Here is a 25037-nt window from a genome sequence, read left to right on the forward strand (position 1 = left end):
ATGTGTCACTTACCTGACACAGGAGCCAGCGAAGTCACCGCTGTCCCCTGTAGTCCGGCGCATCCATCTTCTCGGTGGGTCTCGCTGCTATGCCGCTGTCATTCGGCGAAGACGCGATGACGTCACTCGCGTGCATGCGCATGGAAGCCGCCAGGCGTGGCATATCGCCGTTGACCGCGGTGCGCCTAATCTGATCATTAGTACACAGCTTTCGAGAGCCGATCACAACAGTTCAGATATTATCCGGACAAGCATGAAAATTACTTGTACGGTAGCAGATCGCACAATTTTAGTTTAATCAGTACAGTTGTTGCTTGATAATACAATACAAATACACTACAACACATGGCATCACTTTCAAATGTGTATTTTGTTGTATTGAGAATTTTCGCAACTTTAGTAAGTTATTTGATTTCTACTTGCGACTAGCAAGGCAAAAAAGTCGGACGATCTGTCATCAGATTTTCGCATTGTGTGTACAGGAATTAAAGCGGAGGTCCACCCTAAAGTGGACCTCCGCTCATCGGAACCCTCCCCCCCTCCGGCGCCACAATTGGCACCTTTCAGGGGGGAGGGGGGTGCAGATACCTGTACAGTACAGGTATCTGCACCCACTTCCGGGATAGCACTCTGCGGAAAGGGGCGTAGATTACGCCCCTTTCCGCAAGTGCCCGCCCCTTTCCGCAAGTGCCCCGCTGCCTGCTGGGAAACACACAGATCCCAGAGGCAGCGGGGACCATCCTTATTGCGCAGCGCGATTCGCGCATGCGCAGTAGGGAACCGGGAAATGAAGCCGAAAGGCTCCATTTCCTGATTCCCATACCCAAGATGGCGGCGGCAGCACCCGACAAGACGATCTAGAGATCGGCTTCGGGTGCCGACATCGCGGGCGCGCTGGACAGGTAAGTGTCACTATTTTAAAAAATGCGAATAAAAATGTGCACTTTATTGGATTATTCCGAGTAGCTAGCTGGAATTTACTAATAATCCCGTTGTTCAATTGTGGAGACACTTCATCCAGAGCACTGGCCTGACCACAATGCTGTTTTTTGCAGCTGAGAGAGGGTAACTTATTTCCCTCACTAACACCCCTAGAGGGTTGTCTTATTGGACAGGGGATGTGTGGGCAGATTTAGATCCATGGAGCCAGGTTGCAGTTGCTCTGTGATTGTGACCAAGATGGGTAGGTCTCTAATCATTCATTGTTCATATGAAAGATATGTCTTTACTTGCAATTTCAGAGATCTCTGCTACTTCTAAGAATTTGTACACGTTCCAGTAAAATTACTGCAGAAACATTCCTTACATTGAAGAGCAGAGCCGTCACTGGTGTGAATCGCTGGAGGTGTATTAAACATAACATATCAGGGAGATGTCCTTCCCTCGCTCCAACAAAGAACAGCCTGCAGAAAAATGACACAGAAGAGAAGGACTTCAGCAAAGGATCTCTCCCAGAAACCATATTCAATTCTGCTGGCTGCATGTGGTTAACACTTGTAATAACAGTCGCATCGATCTCAATGTAAAACTAAAGTCTCATATTTTATTTTTAAATCAGAAGAAAAAATTTATTTTGTCATTCACAATACAGGATATATGCCATTCAGTGTACAATAGGAAAAGAAAAGAGGTATATCATTGGTATTGAGACATAATTGAATACAGTAAAGTTCTTTTTCAATGATATTCTGCCGGTCAGTATAGTGCATACAGAATCATGTAAACCAGAAGTACAAAGATCGACACATGTATAACGACTAACAGTTTAACCTATCCAAGCCCTCAGAGCCCTGAGGTTAAACAAAAAAACAAAACAAACACGGCCCACCAATGCCATATGGGATCCTATGTGGTGTGAGACCCAGTCAGCCACTGTTCTGGACTTCCTACACCATTCACCCCTGTAGGAGCCAGTCTCTAATTAGCTGATGCGGTGCTAATCCCGAGACATCCAGCCAGGCCTGCCACATTGAGTAGAATTTACGTGGGACTTTTCTATGCTGGTACTTCAACTTTTCCCATATCGATAATTTATTAACATGCTCTACCCATTGCCACCTGGTGGGCACCCTGGGAACAAACCAAGATTGTACGGTCAGATAATGTGCAACATACAGCAGTCGCAAAACCACAGTGTGAGTTTGTCCTCGTCCAGGGCACCCAGCAGGCACATAACCGGTTTCCGTGGGATAATAAACAAAAACCTGAGAGATCACGTCAAGAACCTCCTTCCAGTAACAGAAAAGCTTGGGACACTTCCAAAGCATATAAATGAGGTTGCCATGATCTCTTTCGCACTTCAGGCAGAGGAAGGTATTACGATTCCCCCATCTATGAAGTTGTACAGGAGTTCTGTATACCTTGTATAGCAGATACAGTATCTCACAAAAGTGAGTACACCCCTCACATTTTTGTAAATATTTTATTATATCTTTTCATGTGACAAACACTGAAGAAATGACACTTTGCTACAATGTGTACAGTTTGTATAACAGTGTAAAATTTGCTGTCCCCTCAAAATAACTCAACACACAGCCATTAATGTCTAAACCGCTGGCAACAAAAGTGAGTACACCCCTGAGTGAAAATGTCCAAATTGGGCCCAAAGTGTCAATGTTTTGTGTGGCCACCATTATTTTCCAGCACTGCCTTAAACCTCTTAGGCATGGAGTTCACTAGAGCTTCACAGGTTGCCACTGGAGTCCTCTTCCACTCCTCCATGACATCACAGAGCTGGTGGATGTTAGGGGCCTTGCGCTTTTCCACCTTCTGTTTAAGGATGCCCCACACATGCTTAACCACTTGCCGACCGCCGCACGACGATATACGTCGATATACGTCGGCAGAATGGCACGGGCAGGCATATGGGCGTATATATAAGTCCCTGCTTTCCACGCGGTGCCTGCGGCGGTCGGCATTCGTTCGGGAGTGATGAGATTCGTTCATGGCCACCCCCTCGCGATCGCTCCCGACGAATAGAAATGCTCCGTGACATCACTTCCTCTCCTCACAGGAGAGGAAGTGATGTAATCTCTCCTCTGTGTCGGTATTTTTCGTTCCGGCACCGAGGAGAGAGGATCGGTGAGTTGCACCAACACACCACACGTACAGTAGAACATGCCAGGCACACTCACACCCCCCCTTTACCCCCCCAATTACCCCTGCCCCCCCCAGTCACAGTGACACCAATTGCATTTTTTTTTTTGCATTGGTGTCATTTGTGACTGTAATAACTGTTAGGGCAGTTAGGGTTAGCCCCCTTTAGTTCTAATGTGCCCCCCTAACCCCCCCAATAAAGGTTTAACCCCGTGATCACCCCCCGTCGCCAGTGTCACTAAGGCTGGGTTCACATTGCAGCGGTTTATGAGAACGAATGTGATTCGCACTGCACTGCAGTGCAAATCACATCCGATCTCTGTGCGATTCGAGTTCAGCCATACAGATAGTATGGCTGAATTCGCGCCGCACCCGCCGCAAATTTGCACGGGACCCTTTTTTTGGTCCGCAGCAGAATCCGAGTTTGAAGATCGCACTGCGATATGCAAACTGATCTGGGGGTGTCGTTAACATTTCACTGACACTCCCAGCAGTTCGCATAGGGCAGTGTGAACTGCCGCCGGGAGGCATGCGATGCGGGAACCCGCCGCGGATTCGTGGCGTTCCCGCATCGCTCCAGTGTGAACCCAGCCTAATAAGCGATCATTTTTCTGATCGCTGTATTAGTGTCACAGGTGACGCTAGTTAGGCAGGTAGGTATTTAGGTTCGCCGCAACTTTTTATAGCGCCAGGGACCCCCATATACTACCGCATAAAGCCCCCTGATTGCCCCCTAGTTAACCCTTTCACCAGTGATCACCATATAACTGTTACAGGTGACGCTGGTTGGTTAGTTATTTTTTTATAGTTTCAGGGCACCCGCCATTTATTACCTAATAAAGGTTTAACCCCCTGATCACCCGGCGGGTGTCATTTGTGACTGTAATAACTGTTAGGGCAGTTAGGGTTAGCCCCCTTTAGTTCTAAGGTACCCCCCTAACCCCCCCAATAAAGGTTTAACCCCGTGATCACCCCCCGTCGCCAGTGTCACTAAGGCTGGGTTCACATTGCAGCGGTTTGAGAACGGATGTGATTCGCACCGCACTGCAGTGCAAATCACATCCGATCTCTGTGCGATTCGAGTTCAGCCATACAGATAGTATGGCTGAATTTGCGTCGCACCCGCCGCAAACTCGCACGGGACCCTTTTTTTGGTCCGCAGCAGAATCGGATCGCATGGGTGTTCACACCATGCGATCCGAGTTTGCAGATCGCACTGCGATATGCGAACTGATCTGGGGGTGTCATTAACATTTCACTGACACTCCCAGCAGTTCGCATAGGGCAGTGTGAACTGCCGCCGGGAGGCATGCGATGCGGGAACCCGCCGCGGATTTGTGGCGTTCCTGCATCGCTCCAGTGTGAACCCAGCCTAATAAGCGATCGTTTTTCTGATCGCTGTATTAGTGTCACAGGTGACGCTAGTTAGGCAGGTAGGTATTTAGGTTCGCCGCAGCTTTTTATAGCGCCAGGGACCCCCATATACTACCGCATAAAGCCCCCTGATTGCCCCCTAGTTAACCCTTTCACCAGTGATCACCATATAACGGTTACAGGTGACGCTGGTGGGTTAGTTATTTTTTTTATAGTTTCAGGGCACCCGCCATTTATTACCTAGTCTCACTCGTGTACCCCTAAATTTAGGGGTGTCTACTTTCCAAAATGGGGTCATTTGGGGGGCGTTTGTGCCATCTTGGCATTTTATGGCCTTCAAAACTGTAACGCCCTTAGAAAGCCTGAAGGCGGTGCTTGGTTTTCGGGGCCCCGTACGCGGCTAGGCTCCCAAAAAGTCCCACATATGTGGTATCCCCGTACTCAGGAGAAGCAGCAGAATTTATTTTGGGGTGTCATTTCACATATGCCCATGGCATGCGTGAGCAATATATCATTTAGTGACAACTTTGTGAAAAAAATAAATAAAAAAAAAAAGTTTGTAATTTTCCCGCAACTTGTGGCAAAATATAAAATATTCCATGGACTCAACATGCCTCTCAGCAAATAGCTTGGGGTGTCTACTTTCTAAAATGGGGTCATTTGTGGGGGTTTTGTGCCATCTTGGCATTTTATGGCCTTCAAAACTGTAATAGGTAGTGAGGAGTGAAGTCAAATATTTACGCCCTTAGAAAACCTGAAGGCTGTTCTTGGCTTTCGGGGTCCCGTACGTGGCTAGGCTCCCAAAAAATCCCACACATGTGGTATCCCCGTACTCAGGAGAAGCAGCAGAATTTATTTTGGGGTGTTATTTCACATATGCCCATAGCATGTGTGAGCAATATATCATTTAGTGACAACTTTGTGTAAAAAAAAAATAAAAAAATTTTTTTTGGTCATTATTCAATCGCTTGAGGCAAAAAAATAAAATATTCAATGGGCTCAACATGCCACTTATCAATTTCCTTAGGGGGTCTTCTTTTCAAAATGGGGTCATTTGGGGGGGTTTTGTACTGCCCTGCCATTTTAGCACCTCAAGAAATGAGATAGGCAGTCATAAACTAAAAGCTGCGTAAATTCCAGAAAACGTACCTTAGTTTGTAGATGTGACAACTTTTGCGCAAACCAATAAATATACAGTTATTTACTTTTTTTTTACCAAAGACATGTGGCTGAATACATTTTGGCCTAAATGTATGACTAAAATTGAGTTTATTGGATTTTTCTAATAACAAAAAGTAGAAAATATCATTTTTTTTCAAAATTTGCGGTCTTTTTCCATTTATATCGCAAAAAATAAAAAATCGCAGAGGCAATCAAATACCATCAAAAGAAAGCTCTATTTGTGGGAAGAAAAGGACGCAAATTTTGTTTGGGTACAACATTGCATGACTGCGCAATTACCAGTTAAAGCAGCGCAGTGCCAAATTGTAAAAAGACCTCTGGTCATTTACCAGCAAAATGGTCCGGTCTGAAGGTGGTTAATAGGGTTTAGGTCTGGAGATATGCTTGGTCAGTCCATCACCTTTACCTTCAGCTTCTTTAGCAAGGCAGTGATTGTCTTGGAGGTCTGTTTGGGGTCGTTATGTTGGAATACTGCCCTGCGGCCCACTCTCTGAATGGAGGGGATCATGTTCTGTCACAGTACATGTTGACATTCATGGTTCCTCCAATGGACTGTAGCTCCCCAGTTCTGGCAGCACTCATGTAGCACCAGACCATGACACTCCCACCACCATGCTTGACTGTAGGCAAGACACATTTGTCTTTGTACTCCTCACCTGGTTACCGCCACACACGCTTGATGCCATCTGAACCAAATAAGTTTATCTTGGTCTCATCAGACAACAGGACATGGTTCCTGTAATCTATGTCCTTGGTCTGCTTATCCTTAACAAACTGCAGGCTTTCTTGTGCATTATCTTTAGAAGAGTCTTCCTTCTGGGACGACAGCCATGAATCAATTTGATGGAGTGTGCGGCGTATGGTCTGAGCACTGACAGGCTGACCCCCACCCCTTCAACCTCTGCAGCAATGCTGGCAGCACTCATATGTCTAATTCCCAAAGCCAACCTCTGGATATAACGCTGAGCATGTAAACTCAACTTCTTTGGTCAACTGCGGAGAGGCCTGTTCGGAGTGGAACTTGTTCTGTTAAACCACTGCATGTTCTTGGCCACAGTGCTACAGCTCAGTTTCAGAGTCTTGGCAATATTATTTTAGACCATGCCATCTTTATGTAGAGCAACAATTTTTTTTTTTTTCAGATCCTTAGAGAGTTCTTTGCCATGAGGTGCCATCTTGAACTTCCAGTGGCCAGTATGAGAGAGTGAGAGCAATAACACCAAATTTAACACACCTGCTCCCCATTCACACCTGAGACCTTGTAACACTAACGAGTCACATGACACCAGAGGGAGAAGGGCTAATTGGGTCCAGTTTGAACATTTACAATTACAGGTGTACCCACTTTTGTTGCCAGCAGTTTAGACATTAATGGCTGTGTTGAGTTATTTTTAGGGGACAGCAAATTTACATTATTATACAAGCTGTGCACTCACTACTTTACATTGTAGCAAAGTGTCATTTCTTCAGTGTTGTCACATGAAAAGATATAATAAAATATTTACAAAAAAATGTGAGGGGTGTACTCAATTTTGTGAGATATTGTATAAATAGGATCATTTTTGAGAGGCAGATACCGACACCAAAAGGGGCAGAGGTCAGGCAAAGATCTCATGTCTCCCCATCTAAGGCACCTATAACCTTTCCCCAGCCACGTCTGCAAGGCAGCTTGGAGGAATTCTGTACAGCATTAAGGAAAAGATTATAACTTCTAGAAATCATTCCCTTTTTATCATCTTCCATGAGAATCCCCCGTATTAGAGTATTGTCAGCTAACTTAAATTGAGCACATCTTGACTCATAATCCTTAAAATGTTCATGTGATTTTCAATCTTTTTAAAATTTGCAGCTTTTATTAACATAATCCCTAGTGATTTAGTGTTATAAGGCAATAATGTTCTGTCACTGTCACATGTGTTTCCAGTACAGACTATAAGCAGCTGTGTCTATGCTTATTGGGTAAGCATGTTCAGCCACAGTCACATATGCAAATTTAATGAGTTTTCAAACATATTTGTGGTGTAGCGGCAGTGCAAATTTAAAAACAGTCCTGTGCGTGTCCTGAGCACTGCGGTGCAGTTCAAAAGTGAATTCTATGCTCATTGCCTTTTATGGGAAAGCTTATGAATCGTGCACGCCATCAGTTTTGAACACAAATTGAGAAAAAGAAAAAAAAACAGCGTAGGACCAAAATAGGATAAAAAAAAAAAAAAAAAAAAGTGGTGCGGGGGTCCCCAAAATCTTTACCAGACCCTTATCTGTGCATGCAGCCAGGAAAAAAAGGGGGAGGGGTAAGAACACGTGAGCACCCCCCTTCTGAACCATACCATGCCCTCAACATTGGGGGGGGGGGGATTTTAGGGGGACCCCAAGCCATTTAAAAAATATATATATTTTAATTTTGACTAAAGGGGGGAACGGATGAAGCGATCCCCCCCAAACCATACCAGCCCACTTTTCCTCAACATGGAGGGGGGGGGGGGGTACTTTTCTTTTTAATTTTGGCATGGGATTCATCTCAAAATCCATACCAGAACCGAAGGGCCTGGTATGGATTGGGAGGGACCCCACACTGTTTTTTTTTATTTTTATTTTTTTTATTAAGGGTGACATGAACTATGTAAGTATATTTTAATGTTATTAATTTTTTAAATAATAATGTCCAACAATATGTAAAGCTACGTGTTTAAAAGTTTATAGCTAAACTTTCCACATAGTTACATTGGTCCAGCTTGGATGAATGTAGGCATATAATTTGTCATAACTATGTAAAAACTGCCATATCAGGAATACTGCTTTAGCACTCAGTTACCAGCATCTGATCATCACTGCCCTGCCTCTCCACCTCATCCAATAAGAAAACTTTTTGCATTCTTTCAGAAAATGTAAAGCATTCTCTGAACGACACCCATGTCAAGTGGCTGACCTCCTGTGTTCACAATGCATCAGGCCAGCCACTCAGCATAGGACCCGGAAGCAAGGCAGTATTGTCTACTTCAGTGATTTCCAACTTCCAGGGGGGATCAGCCAGGTATGGTACATATACGCACGCACGCACACACACAATTACACTGGACAAATGAAATCTGGAATTCTTCTTTACTTGTTGGCTAGATTTGTGTGCATGCCCTTCAGTACTATCCATTTGACTATGAAACCACAGGCACCTAGGTGTCAGCATGGTAAGCAGGAGCCCTGGCATAGCAGTGAAGATGCCTTTTGCAATACTAGACTTTAAGAAGGTCTTTTAAAGAATATGAGCTATGGATACAAACCTGGAGGCAGCGAGGATGGAGGAGTTCAAACCACCAAAGCAGGAAAGGGCCACAGCCAAGGGGATGGTCCAGCTAAATATGCCATACACAAGGTCAGCAAAAGTCTGAGATGGAGAAGACAAAAAGTATAAGACAGTTTGACAAAAACATGACAAATTAAAGCAAAACGTAAAGCACATATTATGTAAGAAAGATCAATCACAAACACCATCTAAAGCAAAACAATCCCAAAAAGATGACAAACTGAAAAAATTGTTACATTATTTTTATTTTTTTTCCTTCTGGTTACTGCACAGAGAAAAAAATGATTGACAGCAATCATACAGGCTATAGCAAGTCGAAGTGGAAAATAACAGATTTTCAGAATTTTTATGGGTGTACGTCTTCCTTTAAAGCTTTAAATGAATAAATCACAGATGCCTCACAAGGCTGGGCACCATCTGATGCGATTTACAATGGAAATCACATTCATTTCCTGGTGCAAAGTTTTATTGGCATAAAAGGAAAACCAGATAAATTCCCACCCAGGGTATACAAGTGTGAAGCATAAGACAAAAGTTCACACAAAAATACAAAGCAAGACGTGTTATAAGATAAAAATTATAGACTAACAATGGAAATCATTCATTTCAATGATGCCTGTTCACATCAATGAAACGCAACTGTGATGGGACTTTGGGGAAGGCTCCTGTGCTACTTTGGTGTGATGCAGTGTGATTTTGTGCCCTATACACTTCAATGGAAATGCATCAAAAATGCATATACTCGTTTATATGGAGCCCTCAAAATCCCCCCCCCCCCCCACCCCGCTCGCATTTTGGGGGCTGGCGAGCATAGGCTGCCTGGGAGCGGGCGGGGGAGTATGGGAGTCCTTCTCCCAACGCTCGCGGAGGGAAAGAGAGGAGAGCAGGCAGCCGGATCAACAGTGCATGAGGAACATCACTAGCGGCTTTCATTTCAATAACAGCGTTCCTCGCACTCACTTTCACATACAGCCCCACCCCCTGGTCCCGGGACTTTGATAGACAGATCACCCGTCCAGGACGAGTGAGGTGTATCATAGTTACAGCCAGGGCTGTATTTGACGCAGAGCGGCGGGAACACACTGCTATTGAAATGAAAGCTGTTACAGTGATGTTCCTCTGCGTTCTGATCACCCGGCCAGCAATCCTCTTCCTCCCCTCTCTTCCCCTGCATGATGGACACAGGGCAGGCTGCATTGGTGAACAGGGATAAAATTGTTGTTAATATTTAGTTTTAGAACTTAATTCTGCATAAAAAACATTTAAGTGTCATTTAATGAGATGATTTAGGAGGCGTGTTTAGGGGTGGAATTAGGGGCAGGACAGGGTAGAATTTGAGTGGGGCAACTGGTGGCGAGTAACCCTTGAGGCCTGGCTAGTAGCTCAGGACTTGAAATTTTGAGCCCTGGTTATGCGAATTCCAAAAAAGTTGGCATACGGTGTAAAACAACATAAATACAGAATGAATGCAATTAAATTTCAAAATCACCTTATTTTTTCTTTAAATGGTACTCTCTCAGTTTAAACATTTGATAGGATTTATATTGTGAATAAAATACAGGTGTATGAGATTTGCTAATTATTACATTCTATTTTTATGGAGATTTTATACAGCGTTCCAACTTTTTTTGGATTTGGGGTTGCAAGTTCAAGCCAGCAGCTGTCTACAACTACAGTGTTACAGTATTTTCAGCACACTCCATTCAAAGTAACTTCTTCAATACCGCAGCCTCTCACAATCCCCCCTGGCAGTGAAATGAATTCATGTGTTTTATAAGACGCTACTTTTCTAGTTCAGTCTTGCAAATAATCAGCTTTCTAGTGCTGGACATAATTTTTGCAATACTTTGTTATTAAAAAAAAATAAAAATCACTAACATGTCATACTTACTCGCTCTGTGAAAAAAACACCCCAAGCACAGATCCTGTTCCCTTAAAGCATTTTATACAGCACAGTGTTTGTGCTGTGTCATTTGGACCCCTGTGACACCTAAAAATACCTGTCTGATCCTGCCTGGCTATTACCCTCCCCTTGGTAAACTGAGCATGGTGTATCATGGCTGCTGAGCCCTGACACCGTGGTCAGTTTACGTGCTCCCGTCACCCGCAGCCCTGCTCTGCCTTCTCTCTGCTCCTCCCCTCCCTGCCTGTCTGCTCGTGTCAGGGCTAACAGGGCTAACACATCGGCTCCCTCGACTGTCTCTCTCCGGCTGCCAGAGCATATTTATCATATAACACAGGCACAGGGGAACTTCTTGTAATATTACAGAGGGAAGGGAGTATTTTATAGAAGTGGTTTAACAACTACTTTAATAGTGAGAGATTCTTTGACGAGTCCTATTTGTACTGGATAGTATATGTGGTGTAGGAAATGTATACATCTAAAATGGAGTTTCTGATTATATAGTTTTGAATATAGATCCTTACATGTAGTAATATATTTTATTGAATGATAGTAAATCGGTTACAAAAATAGTAACTATGTGAACACAAAAAAAAAAACTATACACTACAATTATTAACAGTATACTGCAAAAAGGGGGAAAATACTGCGCTAAACCTAAATATAGTGAAAAAAAGCTGCCAACACTCAAACAAAGTCAAGCAAACGTGGAAACCTCTGGGGATCCCCACTTACGGCAGATGCACTTGGGTGACGTATCTGAGGTCCTTCCTACACCTTAGTGGCTGTGGATTGTGAGCTGCTCCTCCATTCATCCCAGGCGGTTTGCGCAAGAGAACTACAGGCCTTATTGACTGACTGCCATTGGTATGTGTCTCCATCACATTTGGTAAGAGTACCTCACCACGTGTATATCACCTTTGGGATTCATTTGCTTCACTTATACTTTCATCAAGGCTTATAGGAAGGAAGATCTTTCGAGACTCTCCTATTGGCTTATGTACTGTTTTATACCTTTTTTCCAGCACCCACGGGGCCTTTCCTTAGGACCTTGGATTTTATACACAAATATTTTTGGGACACTTTATGTTTCAAATCATATTATATATTATTGTCAGTTTTCACTAGTGCTCATGTATACGATTATAACTCTTAGCGCTACACATATTGTTTTCCAAATTATCAACAGTAAACTTGTATTAAACTCTGATGGGGATGGATGTGATATGTAAAACAAAGGATTCTTTATCTGGTTTGCAAACATACATACACAGCTTTACCCTGGGTTTGGACAAATCTTTAACGAAGCAGTCAATCCACAAACAATGGTCATACCCTCGGAGGCGTCTCACCCTACATGCATATTTTTCCTTTGCCACAAACACCATAATTGGCCAAGATTAGCCAAAGACAGGTGACAATTGCTGCAATGAAAATGACCAGTAGTGAGAGACATCTCTGAGCAGCAGGACCCAGAACAAAAAGGGAAAAGACATTGTCTGGTAATAGAAAGACTTTCTAGGTTTGAAGCTCTCATTACGGCTCATAATTAATCCCTGTGGAGTATGATAGTGATGCTTGAATCTTTTGACTCAATTAACTTAAAAATAGCTTGACTGCCTACATAACAGTCTGGAGTATGAGCAAATTATTTCCCAATCCCACATAGAGCAGTCTGGGTGAACCTTACTAAGAGGCATCATATTAAGACGTGTCTTGTCAGCGCAACGAAACCAAAGTTAGAAAACCATGACTATTTTTACAGTCTGATTAAAGCTGTGAAGTAAACCTTCAATGAATGATGTAACCATTCTAAACCAAAAACACAGCTGCAGTAGGGAAGACACCATGGAAGAACAGTATAATCCTTTAATCTCAACTCCCCCCCATAGTCACATAGTTAAGAGAAGTATGGGAAAACATTTTCTCCAATAAATCATACTTACCTAGGTGGATGCAGTATCAGACAGCTGCCACCTCTGAGACCTGAGTCAATCGAACAACGCAATGGCTCGGCTCCCCAAACAGAGAGCTGCTGACTGACAGCTGCAGACAGCTGCTCCACCACGCTCACCGGAGCGCTGAGCTGTGGAAGGGCGGGGAGCGGCCATCTCAGTGGCTCGCTGAGACGACCATCAGTCCAGGCACCTGACGGATCCAGACTCCCAGGGCCAGGATGACGTGGTGCCTGGATTGATCTGTGCAACATCAGCAGAGAGCAGACTTCAGATTGCTCTTTGCTAAAACAATTAGTTTTGCACTCGTGACCCTTAGGAGAAGCCCAGCCAGACAAGCTCAGGCTGGCCTTCTTTAATCTGGTTGAAAAAAGTCCATCCAGTTCAACCAACACAGAAAAAAAAAAAACACACACACGCACACACACAACCTCAATCTACACTATCCTATACCCTATGGTGAACACCTTCCGAAAACCTACAGATCAAATTAGATGGGGGGGGGGGGGGGGGGGGGTAATTGAAACCATCACATAAGGACTGCATACATGCTGCTTTGATTCAAATCATTCTAAAGGCTGAAAGTTTTTTACCCTTGTGCATTCTTTGCATAAAAAAAAGGTGAAAACTTCTGTGTGCAGCATTCCTTCACTAGCCCCAATACTTACCGCAGCCCAATCTCGAACCAGCGATGTGCACAAGAGAAGCTACTCTTGCCCTCCTCAGTGGCTCAATCACGCATTCATTCGGTGTGTCAGTGGTCAAGTACGTGTGAGTGCCCCCAGAGCAAACAGCTTGTTATAGGGGCACTCAGGAGGGGGAGCCTACAAGAGGAGGATCTGAGGATCTGGGCTGCTCTGTGCAAAACCACTGCACAGAGCAGGCAAGTATAATATGTTTGTAATTAATTCCAATCACTAACTGTAGTGCCATTATGCAGGTCACAGACCATCACAATGAACACTGGGTCAGTTTTTAAACTCATAGATACTGCATCACTTGAATTATTATCTCTATGAATATGTTTATTATGATGCAGGATTTATATAGCGCCAACAATTTGCACAGTGCTTTACAGTATATAGGGGGACATAAAGTGCTGCACAAACTGTTGGTGCTATATAAAACCTGTATAATAATAACAATACAGAAGGAATAATGGGATTTTTATAACAGCTTACCTGTAAAATCCTTTTCTTTAAAGTGGGACACCATGGGACTCAGAGCCATAGTAGTTACTATGTGGGTTATAGGCCACCTTCAAAGCAAAAGCAAAGCAATACACGTGTATACCAAAGAAGGGAGGGACCTCTGTGTCCCGTGATGTACTTCACAGAAAAGGATTTTACAAGTAAGCCGTTATACAAATTCTATTTTCTTATCGTACCTCACGGAACACAGAGCCATAGTAGTTACTATGTGGGATGTCCCATAGCAATGCCAACTGAAGGGAGGGAGACACAACAAAGTAGGGTACTAAGAGACTAGAGGACTCATACTGCAGCCTGCAGTACACTGCACCTGAAGGCGATATCCTCATGACCTTTACATCTACCTTATAGAATCTGCTAAATGTATGGACTGAAGACCAAGTTGCAGCCTTGCACATCTGAGCCATAGAGGCTTGGTGATGCACTGCCCAAGAAGCACTAACAGCACTGATGCAGTGCGCTTTAACATGAAAAAGGAGGAATTTTACTCTTTAAAACCATAAGCTTGAACAATCGCTTGACGAATCCATCTAACAATAGTAGATTTTGATGCTGCCTGTCCTCTTTTAGGACCCTCTGGAAACACAAACAAAACATATTTTTTAGGAATCTGTTTTTCAAACAGGCCTTGATCGCTCTCACTACATCAAGAGAATGTAGCGATCTTTCTTTCACAGGATGAGGTACTGGAAAAAATGAAGGCAGAACAATATCCTGGTTCAAATGATAACCGGACACTACCATCGGTAGGAAATTAGGATGAGGCCACAATACAACCTCATCCTAATGAATTAAATATAGCTCTTTACAAAAAAGAGCAGTCAACTCTGATACTCTTCTAGCAGAAGATATGGCAACCAAGACAATTTTTTTCCTCATCAAGAGGACCAAGAGAATATCTTGTATTGCCTCAAAAGGCTGTTTCTGTAATGTCAACAGGACTAAATTCAAGTCCCAAGGGTTCAAGGGGTGACCCAACTGGAGGATTAATCCGTGTTATCCTTAAATAAAGTTATGAACCAGAAAGCGTGAAGCAAGTGGTAGTTGGTGGAAAAAAAAAAAAAAACAACAACAACAAGGCCGGCACCTGGCCCTTTATAGAACTCAAGGCCAGCTTAATTTCTAATCCCATCTGAAGAAATTTCAAGGATCCTACCTATGACATATTTCCTGGGGTGCCAACCCCTCGATTCACACCAGGAGATATATGCCTTCCAAACTCTATAGTATATGACTCTGGAGGCTGATTCCTAGCATTAAGCAAAGTAGAAACTACTGAAGCTGACAACTCACGGTCTTTCAGAATGTGAGTCTCTATAGCCAAACCATTAAATGTAGCGTTTGTAAGGTAGGATTGAATACCGAACCTTGCAAGAGAAGGTCTGGCCACAGTGGTAGGGTCCAAGGGTGCCCTATCGCCATCTTTACGATCTCTGCAAATCAAAATCTCCTGGGCCACGAGAATCACCTCCTTTTGTTCTTGATTGATCCCGTGAAGATCCCGTGAAGAAAGCGCAGAAGCAGCTGAACAGGAGGGAATGCACAGAGCAATGAAAACCGACTCCATGGAAAAAAAAAGGCATCTGTTCTGAATGTCATCGGATCCCTTGTCCTCGACACAAAGTTGACGATCTTGTTGTTGAAACTGGACGCAAACAGATCCACATCTGGGACTCCCCATTTTTGACATATTGACAGAAAGATATCAGGGTGAAGGGACCATTCTCCCCGTAACAATTGTTGGTGACTCAAGTAGTCCGCTTCCCAATTCTCTATCCCTAGAATGAAAATTGCTGTTAAGCAAGGAATGTTGTTTTCTGCCCGAGAAAGAATGATTCACCTCTCTCTGGGACGCAAGACTTCTTGTGCCCCCTTGGTGATTGATATAGACCACTGCTGTGGCATTGTCAGATTAGATCCTGACAGGATAATTCCGTAGTCTGAGCGTCCAGGCCTCTAGGGCCAGGCGTACTGCCTGAATCTCTAGAATATTGATGGGCAAGGTCATCTCTGATTTGGTCCATTTCCCTTGGACAGACGCTTCTTCCAGGACTGCTCCCCAGCCCAAAAGGCTGGCATCTGTTACCACCTTCCAGGTAACTGGTAACCAACTGAGGCCCTGATGCACTTCGGGGGATAAACGCATTGGGAAGTCCAGAGCTTGGACCTTCGTGTTACAAGTTGACATGATACTGTTTTGTAGCAGTCTTGAATGAAACTGCGCATAAGGAACGGCCTCGAAAGAAGCCACCATCTTCCCCAATAACTTCATGCAAATAGAAGGATTCTTCTTTGTTTTGACCAATTGAATCAGTTCCTTTATGGAACTGACCCTTTCCTGGGGCAAAAACACCTTCTTCTGAAATGTATCTATGATCAGCCCCAAGTAGTGCAAACTCCTTGAAGGTTTAAAGAAGGATTGAGTTGGGAAGTTGAGAATCCAACCTAGGCATTCCAGGTAGCCGACTGAGGTGACCAAACTTTGGTTTAAGTGGGCTACCGACAGATCTATCAAGAGTAGATCGTCTAAGAAGGCTAGTATCATTATACCTTGAGCCCTTAGCCTGGCTAAAGAAGGAGCCAGGACCTTTGTAAACACTCAAGGTGCAGTAGGTAGACTGAACGGCAGAGTTACAAACTTAAAATTAAGATTTTCTACCTTGAAGTGCAGAAAATTCTGGTGAGCAGGGAAAATCGGCACATGGAGATAAGCATCCTTGATGTCGATTGATGCCAGAAATTCTCCCCCTTGTAGGATGGAGACTACTGATCAGATTGACTCCATACGAAAAGAACGGATATTCAAAAACCGGTTTAGATCAAGAATAACCTTGAGTACTTCCCTAAACTGGTCCTTTAAGGACTGAGATACTCCGATTGCTGCCAGCATAGGCTGAAACTGTGAGCATTTTAGTTTTAGTTTTTTTTTAAATTCCAACTTCTTATCTGTTGGACCCTTTAGCAAATGAGCATTGTCTACTGGACAAGTCAGGTTTTCGTTTACAGAGGCCATAGCAACGTCAATTGCTGGAATTCCCCATTTTCTTATAAAACTCTTCCTCCATAGGATAAAGTATTGAAAACTTTTTCAGAGGAATAAAACTTTATCTGGGTGCTCCCACTCAGAATACATAAGCTTTTTTAAACCATAAATGGATAGGAAAAGCATGAACCGATTGTGGAGGTTTTAGTGAACCCAAACCAGAAGTGGGCTCATCGACTGACTGCGCTGCTGGCAGTAAAAATGTGGAGCGGACCAATTCAGCGAGAGATTGTACCAACAACCTTTCCTGTGAACCTGATCTTTCCATATTAGGTTCTTCGGAAGAGGAGACATCAGCCTCTTCCTGGTCCATTGAGAGAAATTCTTCATCTCTCGCCACTTGTTCCTCAGCATGATGGACCTGAGCAAATGGACAGATACTTGTTACGCTTAGTCCCACTCTGGTATGCGATTAAGCATACATTTTTTTCTCCAAACTAAAAAAACCTCCTTAGTAATATACACAGGGGAGGGGCTGCAGTGTTAAGAGCAGCTGCAACACTTGCCACTCCTGATGGCTCACTCTGACCAGCCATATTACTCTCAAGGGGAGGATGCAATCTTTACTGAGATGGTTCTAGTCTTCCGTGTGACTGTAGAAGTCCTTCTAGAGCCCCTTTTGAGGCGTTTTTACCCAATCTTCTGACCATAGCCCGATGCACAAAGCAGAGTAACTACCCGAAGGAATGTATTCACTTGCTTGAGCAATAGTCCAGCTCTGTTGCAGGCATTAATGCCCAGCCTGATGCAGCAGTAAATGTGTCAAAAGGAATGCCTATGTCACAAAACCTTTAATATGCCACCTTTGCTCTTGTGTCCCTCCGCAGCCTGCAACAGCAAAAATGGTGCCTTTTAAAACACTTCTCCTTGTGCTGTGTTGGAGGATGCCAACACCGCGCTAAGCATCCCCCCCCCCCCGTGGAGTGGCTTAGCCAGTTTCCAGACCTTAATCCTATAGAAATTTTTTGGGAGGGATCTGAAACTTCGAGTTGCCAACTGACAGCCAAAAAACCCTATGAATTTAGAGATCTGTAAAGAGTGGACTAAAATCCCTCCCGAGATGTCTGTAAACCTGGTAACCATTTCCAAAAACATCTTACCTCTCTGCTTGCCAACAAGGGGTTCTCCAACAAGTATTAAGTCAATACTTATTTTACTAACTGAACTGCAACTCAGTTTAAAAAAATAACATTTGTATTATGGATTTTTGGTTGATATTCTACTTTATCATTTAAAATACACCAATGATAAAAGTTAAAAGTGGTGTTGCCACCAAAAAATAAAAAGTTGTTTAAAATTCTTTAAAAAAAAAAAAAAAATTGGATTTTTTTTTTTTTTTACTCACCTCTAAATACCTGTTGCTAGGGGGTCCATCGTAGTCTGCCTTCTTCCTTGCCCGGGCTGGTGACATCACTTCCCCTCGCGACACACAGTCACCTGGGACCTGTCACGTGTCCCAGGTGACTGTACAGCGGAGCAGGGAACGAGGGGGGGCTTCATTCCCCCGCATCGCTGGACCCTGGGACAGGTAAGTGTCCGATTATTAAAAGTCAGCAGCGGCAGTATTTGTAGCTGCTGACTTTTAATTTATTTTTTATTTTATTTTTTTATTAGGGGGTACCCCACTTTAAAGACTCTTCTTCTCTTCGTAAATGGGCAAACTTATAAAATCTGCAGGGGATCAAATAATTATTTTCCCCATTGTATATGAAAGCCTGATCAATATAATCTATAAAATCAGACATCTTTGGATTTAGTCTAAAAATCCCTAAAGTGCCTTATTCTTTTTTACCATTTCAGGGCATACATCTTCAAATAGCTTTAAAATGTGCCACCCTGATTAGATGCAAGACGAGTCCTGATTGGATGTAACACCTCTCCTACTCACTTCACATGCATTATTCAGAAAAAAAAAAACCGCAGTATTTGATCACCATCACAGAAAGGTTTACTCACCACAGCCACGGCATCACTGGCAATAACTGCATTGAAGTCTAGTACTGTATAATAAGCCACATTGGTGAGAATATAAATGATGGTAACAATGGGCATCGAAATACCAATGGACAATGGCAAGTTCCTGAAAAAGAGATTAACGTGACATTAATAGATGCTCACATAGTACTATGCAATCTGTACTGGTAATGTAGCACAGCCACAGGGGAACTTCAGGGAATCTACAAAAGGCACGGATTACAGCAACGCCATGCCTCTAAGAGCCACACACATGCCAAGAATGAGAAGTTCTAATGCCATGCAATAGAAACCATTGGAAGCTAGGACTGCTCAGCAATTCACAGCTGATATTGAAGTGAGATCCCACGGACTCACAATGTGACTGCGTCTTGAAGTAAAGCTCCTGTGTTCTTAGGTTCTGATGGAAGCATACATTCCTGGCTCTTCTCAGGCTAAATTGGTTCAGCTTTTCTATTTCAGAATGAATAAAACAGCTAGAGAAAAACAACTTCCAGCAGTAGATAGTTACATAGCTATGAGACTTCACGAGAAATTGACTTTAAAAATAAATAAATTAAAACAAAAAAAAAGACCCTGTCACCACATTTTTTACATTGCAATTTTTTTTCAATTGCTCACAACGTGTTAAACTTGTTAGAAAGTGTAAACTAATAAAAAAGGGTCGTGCGTATTTATTTTTATTTTTTTACATTGCTAGAAAATGTGACTACACCAGGAAAAGACCATTCCCTCCTTCTCTCACCTTGCACATTATAGCCCTCTCATAAACATGGAGTGTCTAATTACTCTGTGCTGACCCAGCTCCTCCCTCACCAGCCTACATAAAGCTGAGGTGGGGGGGGGGGGGGGGTATACTATAGGGTGTCACTTAAATGGTAGCTCTGTGTCTGACTTATGGCGGCCTACAGAAGGGAGGCATTGACAGGTATACGGCATGTATAAAATACGTTTATTACAGATATAATCTGATAGGAAGATTTTGTTGAAATGAATGACCTGACATCATGATCTGTTTGAGGTGACATGCAGATCCGGTGTCTGGGATTGCCCCATAAAGACGATGACTCAGTGAGCAGGAATGGCCAGTGACAAAGAGGATTTCTGCCAAGGAGAAATGAGCCGTCTCTGTTACAGAGATAAGAAGATTAGGTAAGCAAGGGGGTGCTGGTTGGTATAGATGGTGTGGATTAAAGGAGCAAATAATTTAAGGACCAATTCCAATAATGAAATAGGATTAAATGTACGTATTGTAATAGTACAGTTGCCCTTTAAAACGTAACGTAGTGGTACACTACGTTATATACACTGATCAGCCATAACACTAATATCACCGACATGTAAAGTGAATAAAGTTGACATGTTAAAATGTCATTTGAAAGTGGGTGGGATATATAAAAGGCGGCAATTAACCACTTCAATACCGGGCACTTTTACCATCTTCCTGCCTAGGCCAACTTTCAGCTGTCACATTTTGAATGACAATTGCACGGTCAGGCAACGCTGTACCCAGACTAACTTTTTATCATTTTGTTCACACAACTAGAGCTTTCTTTGGTGGTATTTAATCGTGACTGGGATTTTTTTTTTTTGCTAAACAAAAAAGACTGAAGATTTTTAAAATGTTGCAAATTAAAAAGTTGTTCTTCATAAATTTAAATAAAAATAATCCAAATCAGTGTATATTATTTAGTCTGTAGAAAAGGTAAAGAGTCCACAAACTATGGTATACAGCATATCTGAAAAATGATCAATCCTGATGTACTGACGGATGGCCCATCTCATTTCTTGAGGCCCTAAAATGGCAGAACAGTAGAAATACCCCAAATAACCCATTTTTGAAAGTAGACAGTGAAAGTTGTCATTTTGTGGTCAGAATTTCGTTGGAAAAATTAAAAAAAAATTAAATAAAAAAAGTTCAAAAAGTTCAGTGCAGTACAGCATCATCATAGAACTGGTGTGGCGGTGATGAGGGACACTGACTGGTGACAGTACGGAGAACTTTTTTTTTTTTTTGTAAACACACTGTGACCAGAGCAATATAATGTTACCATAGTAACATTGTACTACTTTGGGGAAGTGATCAAGATTTTTTTTCCCCCAAATACATTAAGTTTGCTAAAAGCAGTGAATTACATTGCTACAAGCAAGCATTTTACTGAATTAAACTGAATCTTTCAGTTTGTTGTTTTTGTGTTTAGTCAAAGCTAAAATCACATGGTACAGATGGGTGCGATTGGTCAATTTGACAGGGCCAATCGCAGCTAGCAACACAATTGTACACGAAATGGCATGACAGGAAGCCATTTATTGTGTACAACCGTCATGTGACCTGCTGTGATTGGTCATGGTGGCCAAATGGTACCGGGAGTGAGCCAGTGCTCTGATCAGTTATCGGCTGTGTCCCATGGACACGGTCAGTGTCCGATCAGGCTGCTGCACGACCACACAACCGTACGATCATCGCTTCCTGACAGGACTTCATATGATGTCCAGTCAGGATGGGAAAGCCACCACTCAGCCGTCAATTGTCTATAGCATGGGTGCTCAACCTGTGGCCCTCCAGCTGTTGCAGAACTACAACTCTTATCATGCCTCTGCCTTTGTAAATCATGCTTGTAACTGTCAGCAGCTGGAAATGCTTCATGGGACTTCTGCAACAGCTGGAAGGCCACAGGTTGAGCGTCCATGGCGCTGGGCAGGAAGTGGTTAAATTTGTTCTCCATGGATCTGATGTGTTGAAAGCAGAAAAAAAAAAAAAAAAAAATGTGTATCGCACTTTGTTGTGTATGGGCTGCGAAATCGCAGACCGGTCGGGGTGTTGATGCTGACCTGTGTTCACAAAATCAGAACTGGAGCACGGAGCAATGCAAAAAGGTGGCCTGGTCTGTCAAATCATGTTTTCTTGTGGATGGCAGGGGTTGTGCGTGTGTCACTTACCTGGGGAAGAAATGGCACCAGGATGCAGTATGGGAAGGAGGCAGCTGAAGCAGTGTGATGCTTTGGACAATGCTCTTCAGGTCTTGTTATTCATGTGGATGGTACTTTGACACAGACCACCTACCTAAACATTGTTGCCAACCAAGCACACTCCTCCATGGAAACAGTATTCCCTGACGGCAGTGGTCTCTTTCAGCGGTATAATGCTCTGAATCTTAATCCAATGAGGCATCTGGGAGATGTGCTTAAAAAACAAGTCCAATCCATGGAGGCCCTACCTCACAACTTAAAGCAGGGGTAGGCAACCTTGGCCCTCCAGCTGTGGCAAAACTACAAATCCCATTATGCCTATGATTGTTGGGGTCTTGAAATGTCTTATGGGTCTTGTAGTTTCACCACAGCTTAAGGGCCAAGGTTGCCTACCTACTACTGACAGCTTACTGTTCAATACCACAGCATCCCTTCAGAGGTTTAGTATTGTCCATACCACAACAGGTCAAGGCCGTTTTGTCAACAAAAGAGGGACCTACTCAATATTAAGTAGGTCATCATAATGTTATGGCTGATCGGTGTATATTGAGTACATTTTCAGCTTATATTTTGAGTTACTATTATAGCACTGACCCTATAGTATTTATGATTGGATCATTATTTTTATTCATTTTTTTGCACATTTGCTCTTCCAGATCTATTAAATGAAATATGAAGATTTGTTGATTAGCCACCAGAGGGAGCAAACAATTAGCAATCACTCACCCTACTATTGAAATAAAGAAGCAGTTAGGTAGAGAATGCATTGTTTTCAATTGGCTCATTCACGTTCATTGTGAAAGAAAGCAATAAATCAACCACTACAGGAGTATTGCTGAAAAAACAGAAACAGCCTGCAGTAATGTAAATAAAATGAGCAAATATGGCTGCCCTCCATGTATGTATACAATTATGCAATGAAATATTTAATAGGTTATAGTTCATGATCTAAAAAGCTTTCATTAGATTGGGATTTTTCTTTAACACCAGCATGCAGGCTGAAGACCAAATAAATCCAAAAGCAGTGCAAGCCATGGCCGTGATCTGGAAGTCTGCAGGCTGTTTAACAAGCTAAAGAAAGAAATGCTGGCTCAACACCAACAACCTACTAATAAAGGAAACTTAAAGAGGAAGTAAACCCTGATGGGTTTACTTCCTCTTTTTTTCCCTGCAAAGGTAAAGCATAATGGACTACTATGCATCGCATAGTAGCTCATTATGTGTCACTTACCTGACACAGGAGCCAGCGAAGTCGCCGCTGTCACCTGTAGTCCGCCGCATCCATCTTGGTTGTGGCGTCTCTCGCAGCTCCGACGAATGACAGCGGAGAAGCCGCGATGACGTCACTCCCGCGCATGCGCACGGGAGTCGCGTCTCGGAGCTCCGACGCTGCCATTCGGCGGAGCCGCGATGACGTCACTCCCGCGCATGCGCACGGGAGTCGACAAATCCATTCTTGGACTTGCCGCATTTAGTGCGCCTGCGCATGCGCCGTAGACAGCGGTGCCCATTTTCGGGCAAATATCTCCTAAACCATATAGGTTTAGGAGATATTACTTGGACCTACAGGTAAGCCTTAATCTAGGCTTACCTGTAGGTCAAAGTTGTTTGGAAGGGTTTACTTCCATTTTAACCACTTGCTTACTGGGCACTTAAACCCCCCTCAGTCCCAGACCAATTTTCAGCTTTCAGCGCTGATGCACTTTGAATGACAATTGCGCGGTCATACAACACTGTACCCAAATGAAATTTCTATCATTTTTTTCCCACAAATAGAGCTTTCTTTTGGTGGTATTTAATCACAGCTGGGAGTTTTATTTTTTGCTAAACAAAAAAAGATGCAAAAAAAAAAAAAAAAAAAAAATCATGTTTAATAGTTTGTCATAAAATTTTGCAAACAGGTCATTTTTCTCCTTCATTGAAGTGCGCTGATGAGGCGGCACTGATAGGCTGCACTGGTGGGCAATGATGGGCTGCATTGGTGGGCACTGATGGGCATAGTTAAGGCGGCACTGATGGGCAAAGATGGGCACGGATGGGTGGCACGGATGGGCACTGATAGGTACCACTGATAGATGGGACTGATGGGCACTGATAGGTGGCACTGCTGGGCACTGGTAGATGACACTGATGGGCACAGCACCTTTGTTGAGGCAGATTGTGGGCACTGCTGGGTGGCACTGTGGGCACTGCTGGGTGGCACTGACGGGGGGCACTAATTTTTTATTATGAATAGTTATGAGGGGGCAGGTGGGCACTGGCAGGGGGCAGGTGGGCACTGGCAGGGCTGGCCATGATCGGGACATCAGTCCCGATCAGGGCCGCCGGTGATCGGCTTTTTTTTTTCCCCCTCGCGCTGTCAGCGCGAGGAGGAATAATAGCCGATTACCGGCTCCGTTATATCACATGATCAGCTGTCATTGGCTGACAGCTGATCACGTGATAAAAAATAAATAAAAAGCTGCGCCAACCCTCTAATTAATTAAATAACTAAAATAAAATGTGAATAATTAATATATGAATAATTAATACAATCAAATAAACACCTCAAGTGTATAAAAATCGAAAAAGTGCATAAAAAATGACACAAACAAAAATCCAATCATAAAAAGTTCATATGCGAGTCCAGATAATAAGCGTTTGTGTTCTTAAATGGCAGCACCACAGTGGTTCAACACATTCCGAAAGCGCATGAAGTGCCCGTCACCATATAGTGAATGCGCTTACCAGAAAATATATAAATTGAAGCGTTTGTATATAGTCGGTAGGTCACATCAAAGGCATGTAGAGTTCCCTATTGGGACCACGGAACAGATCATTGTCCGGGGAATACTGTTATGAGATGGAGTGCTGACCCACTGAAAGGAGGATATCTTTGATGTGACCTACCGACTATATACAAACGCTTCAATTTATATATTTTCTGGTAAGCGAATGTGTTGAACCACTGTGGTGCTGCCATTTAAGAACACAAACGCTTATTATCTGGACTCGCATATGAACTTTTTATGATTGGATTTTTGTTTGTGTC

General features: G+C 43.2%; 1 protein-coding gene across 1 annotated transcript in view; it reads right to left on the reverse strand.

The window, feature by feature from the left end:
- The window catches only part of SLC7A6 (solute carrier family 7 member 6), an 86914-nt gene that overhangs the window by 22141 nt on the left and 39736 nt on the right, over window positions 1-25037 (reverse strand). Inside the window, exons 5-7 of the mRNA XM_077455481.1 lie at window positions 19019-19142; window positions 8928-9031; window positions 1307-1403 (exon numbers count right to left, since the gene is read on the reverse strand). Coding sequence (XP_077311607.1) covers window positions 1307-1403; window positions 8928-9031; window positions 19019-19142 — 325 coding nt within the window. The remainder of the gene's footprint in view (window positions 1-1306; window positions 1404-8927; window positions 9032-19018; window positions 19143-25037) is intronic.

The sequence above is a fragment of the Lithobates pipiens genome, unplaced genomic scaffold (assembly GCF_037356315.1).
Source record: "Lithobates pipiens isolate NorthernLeopardFrog02 unplaced genomic scaffold, aLitPip1_a1.2 Scaffold_10, whole genome shotgun sequence".
Lineage (NCBI taxonomy): Eukaryota > Metazoa > Chordata > Amphibia > Anura > Ranidae > Lithobates > Lithobates pipiens.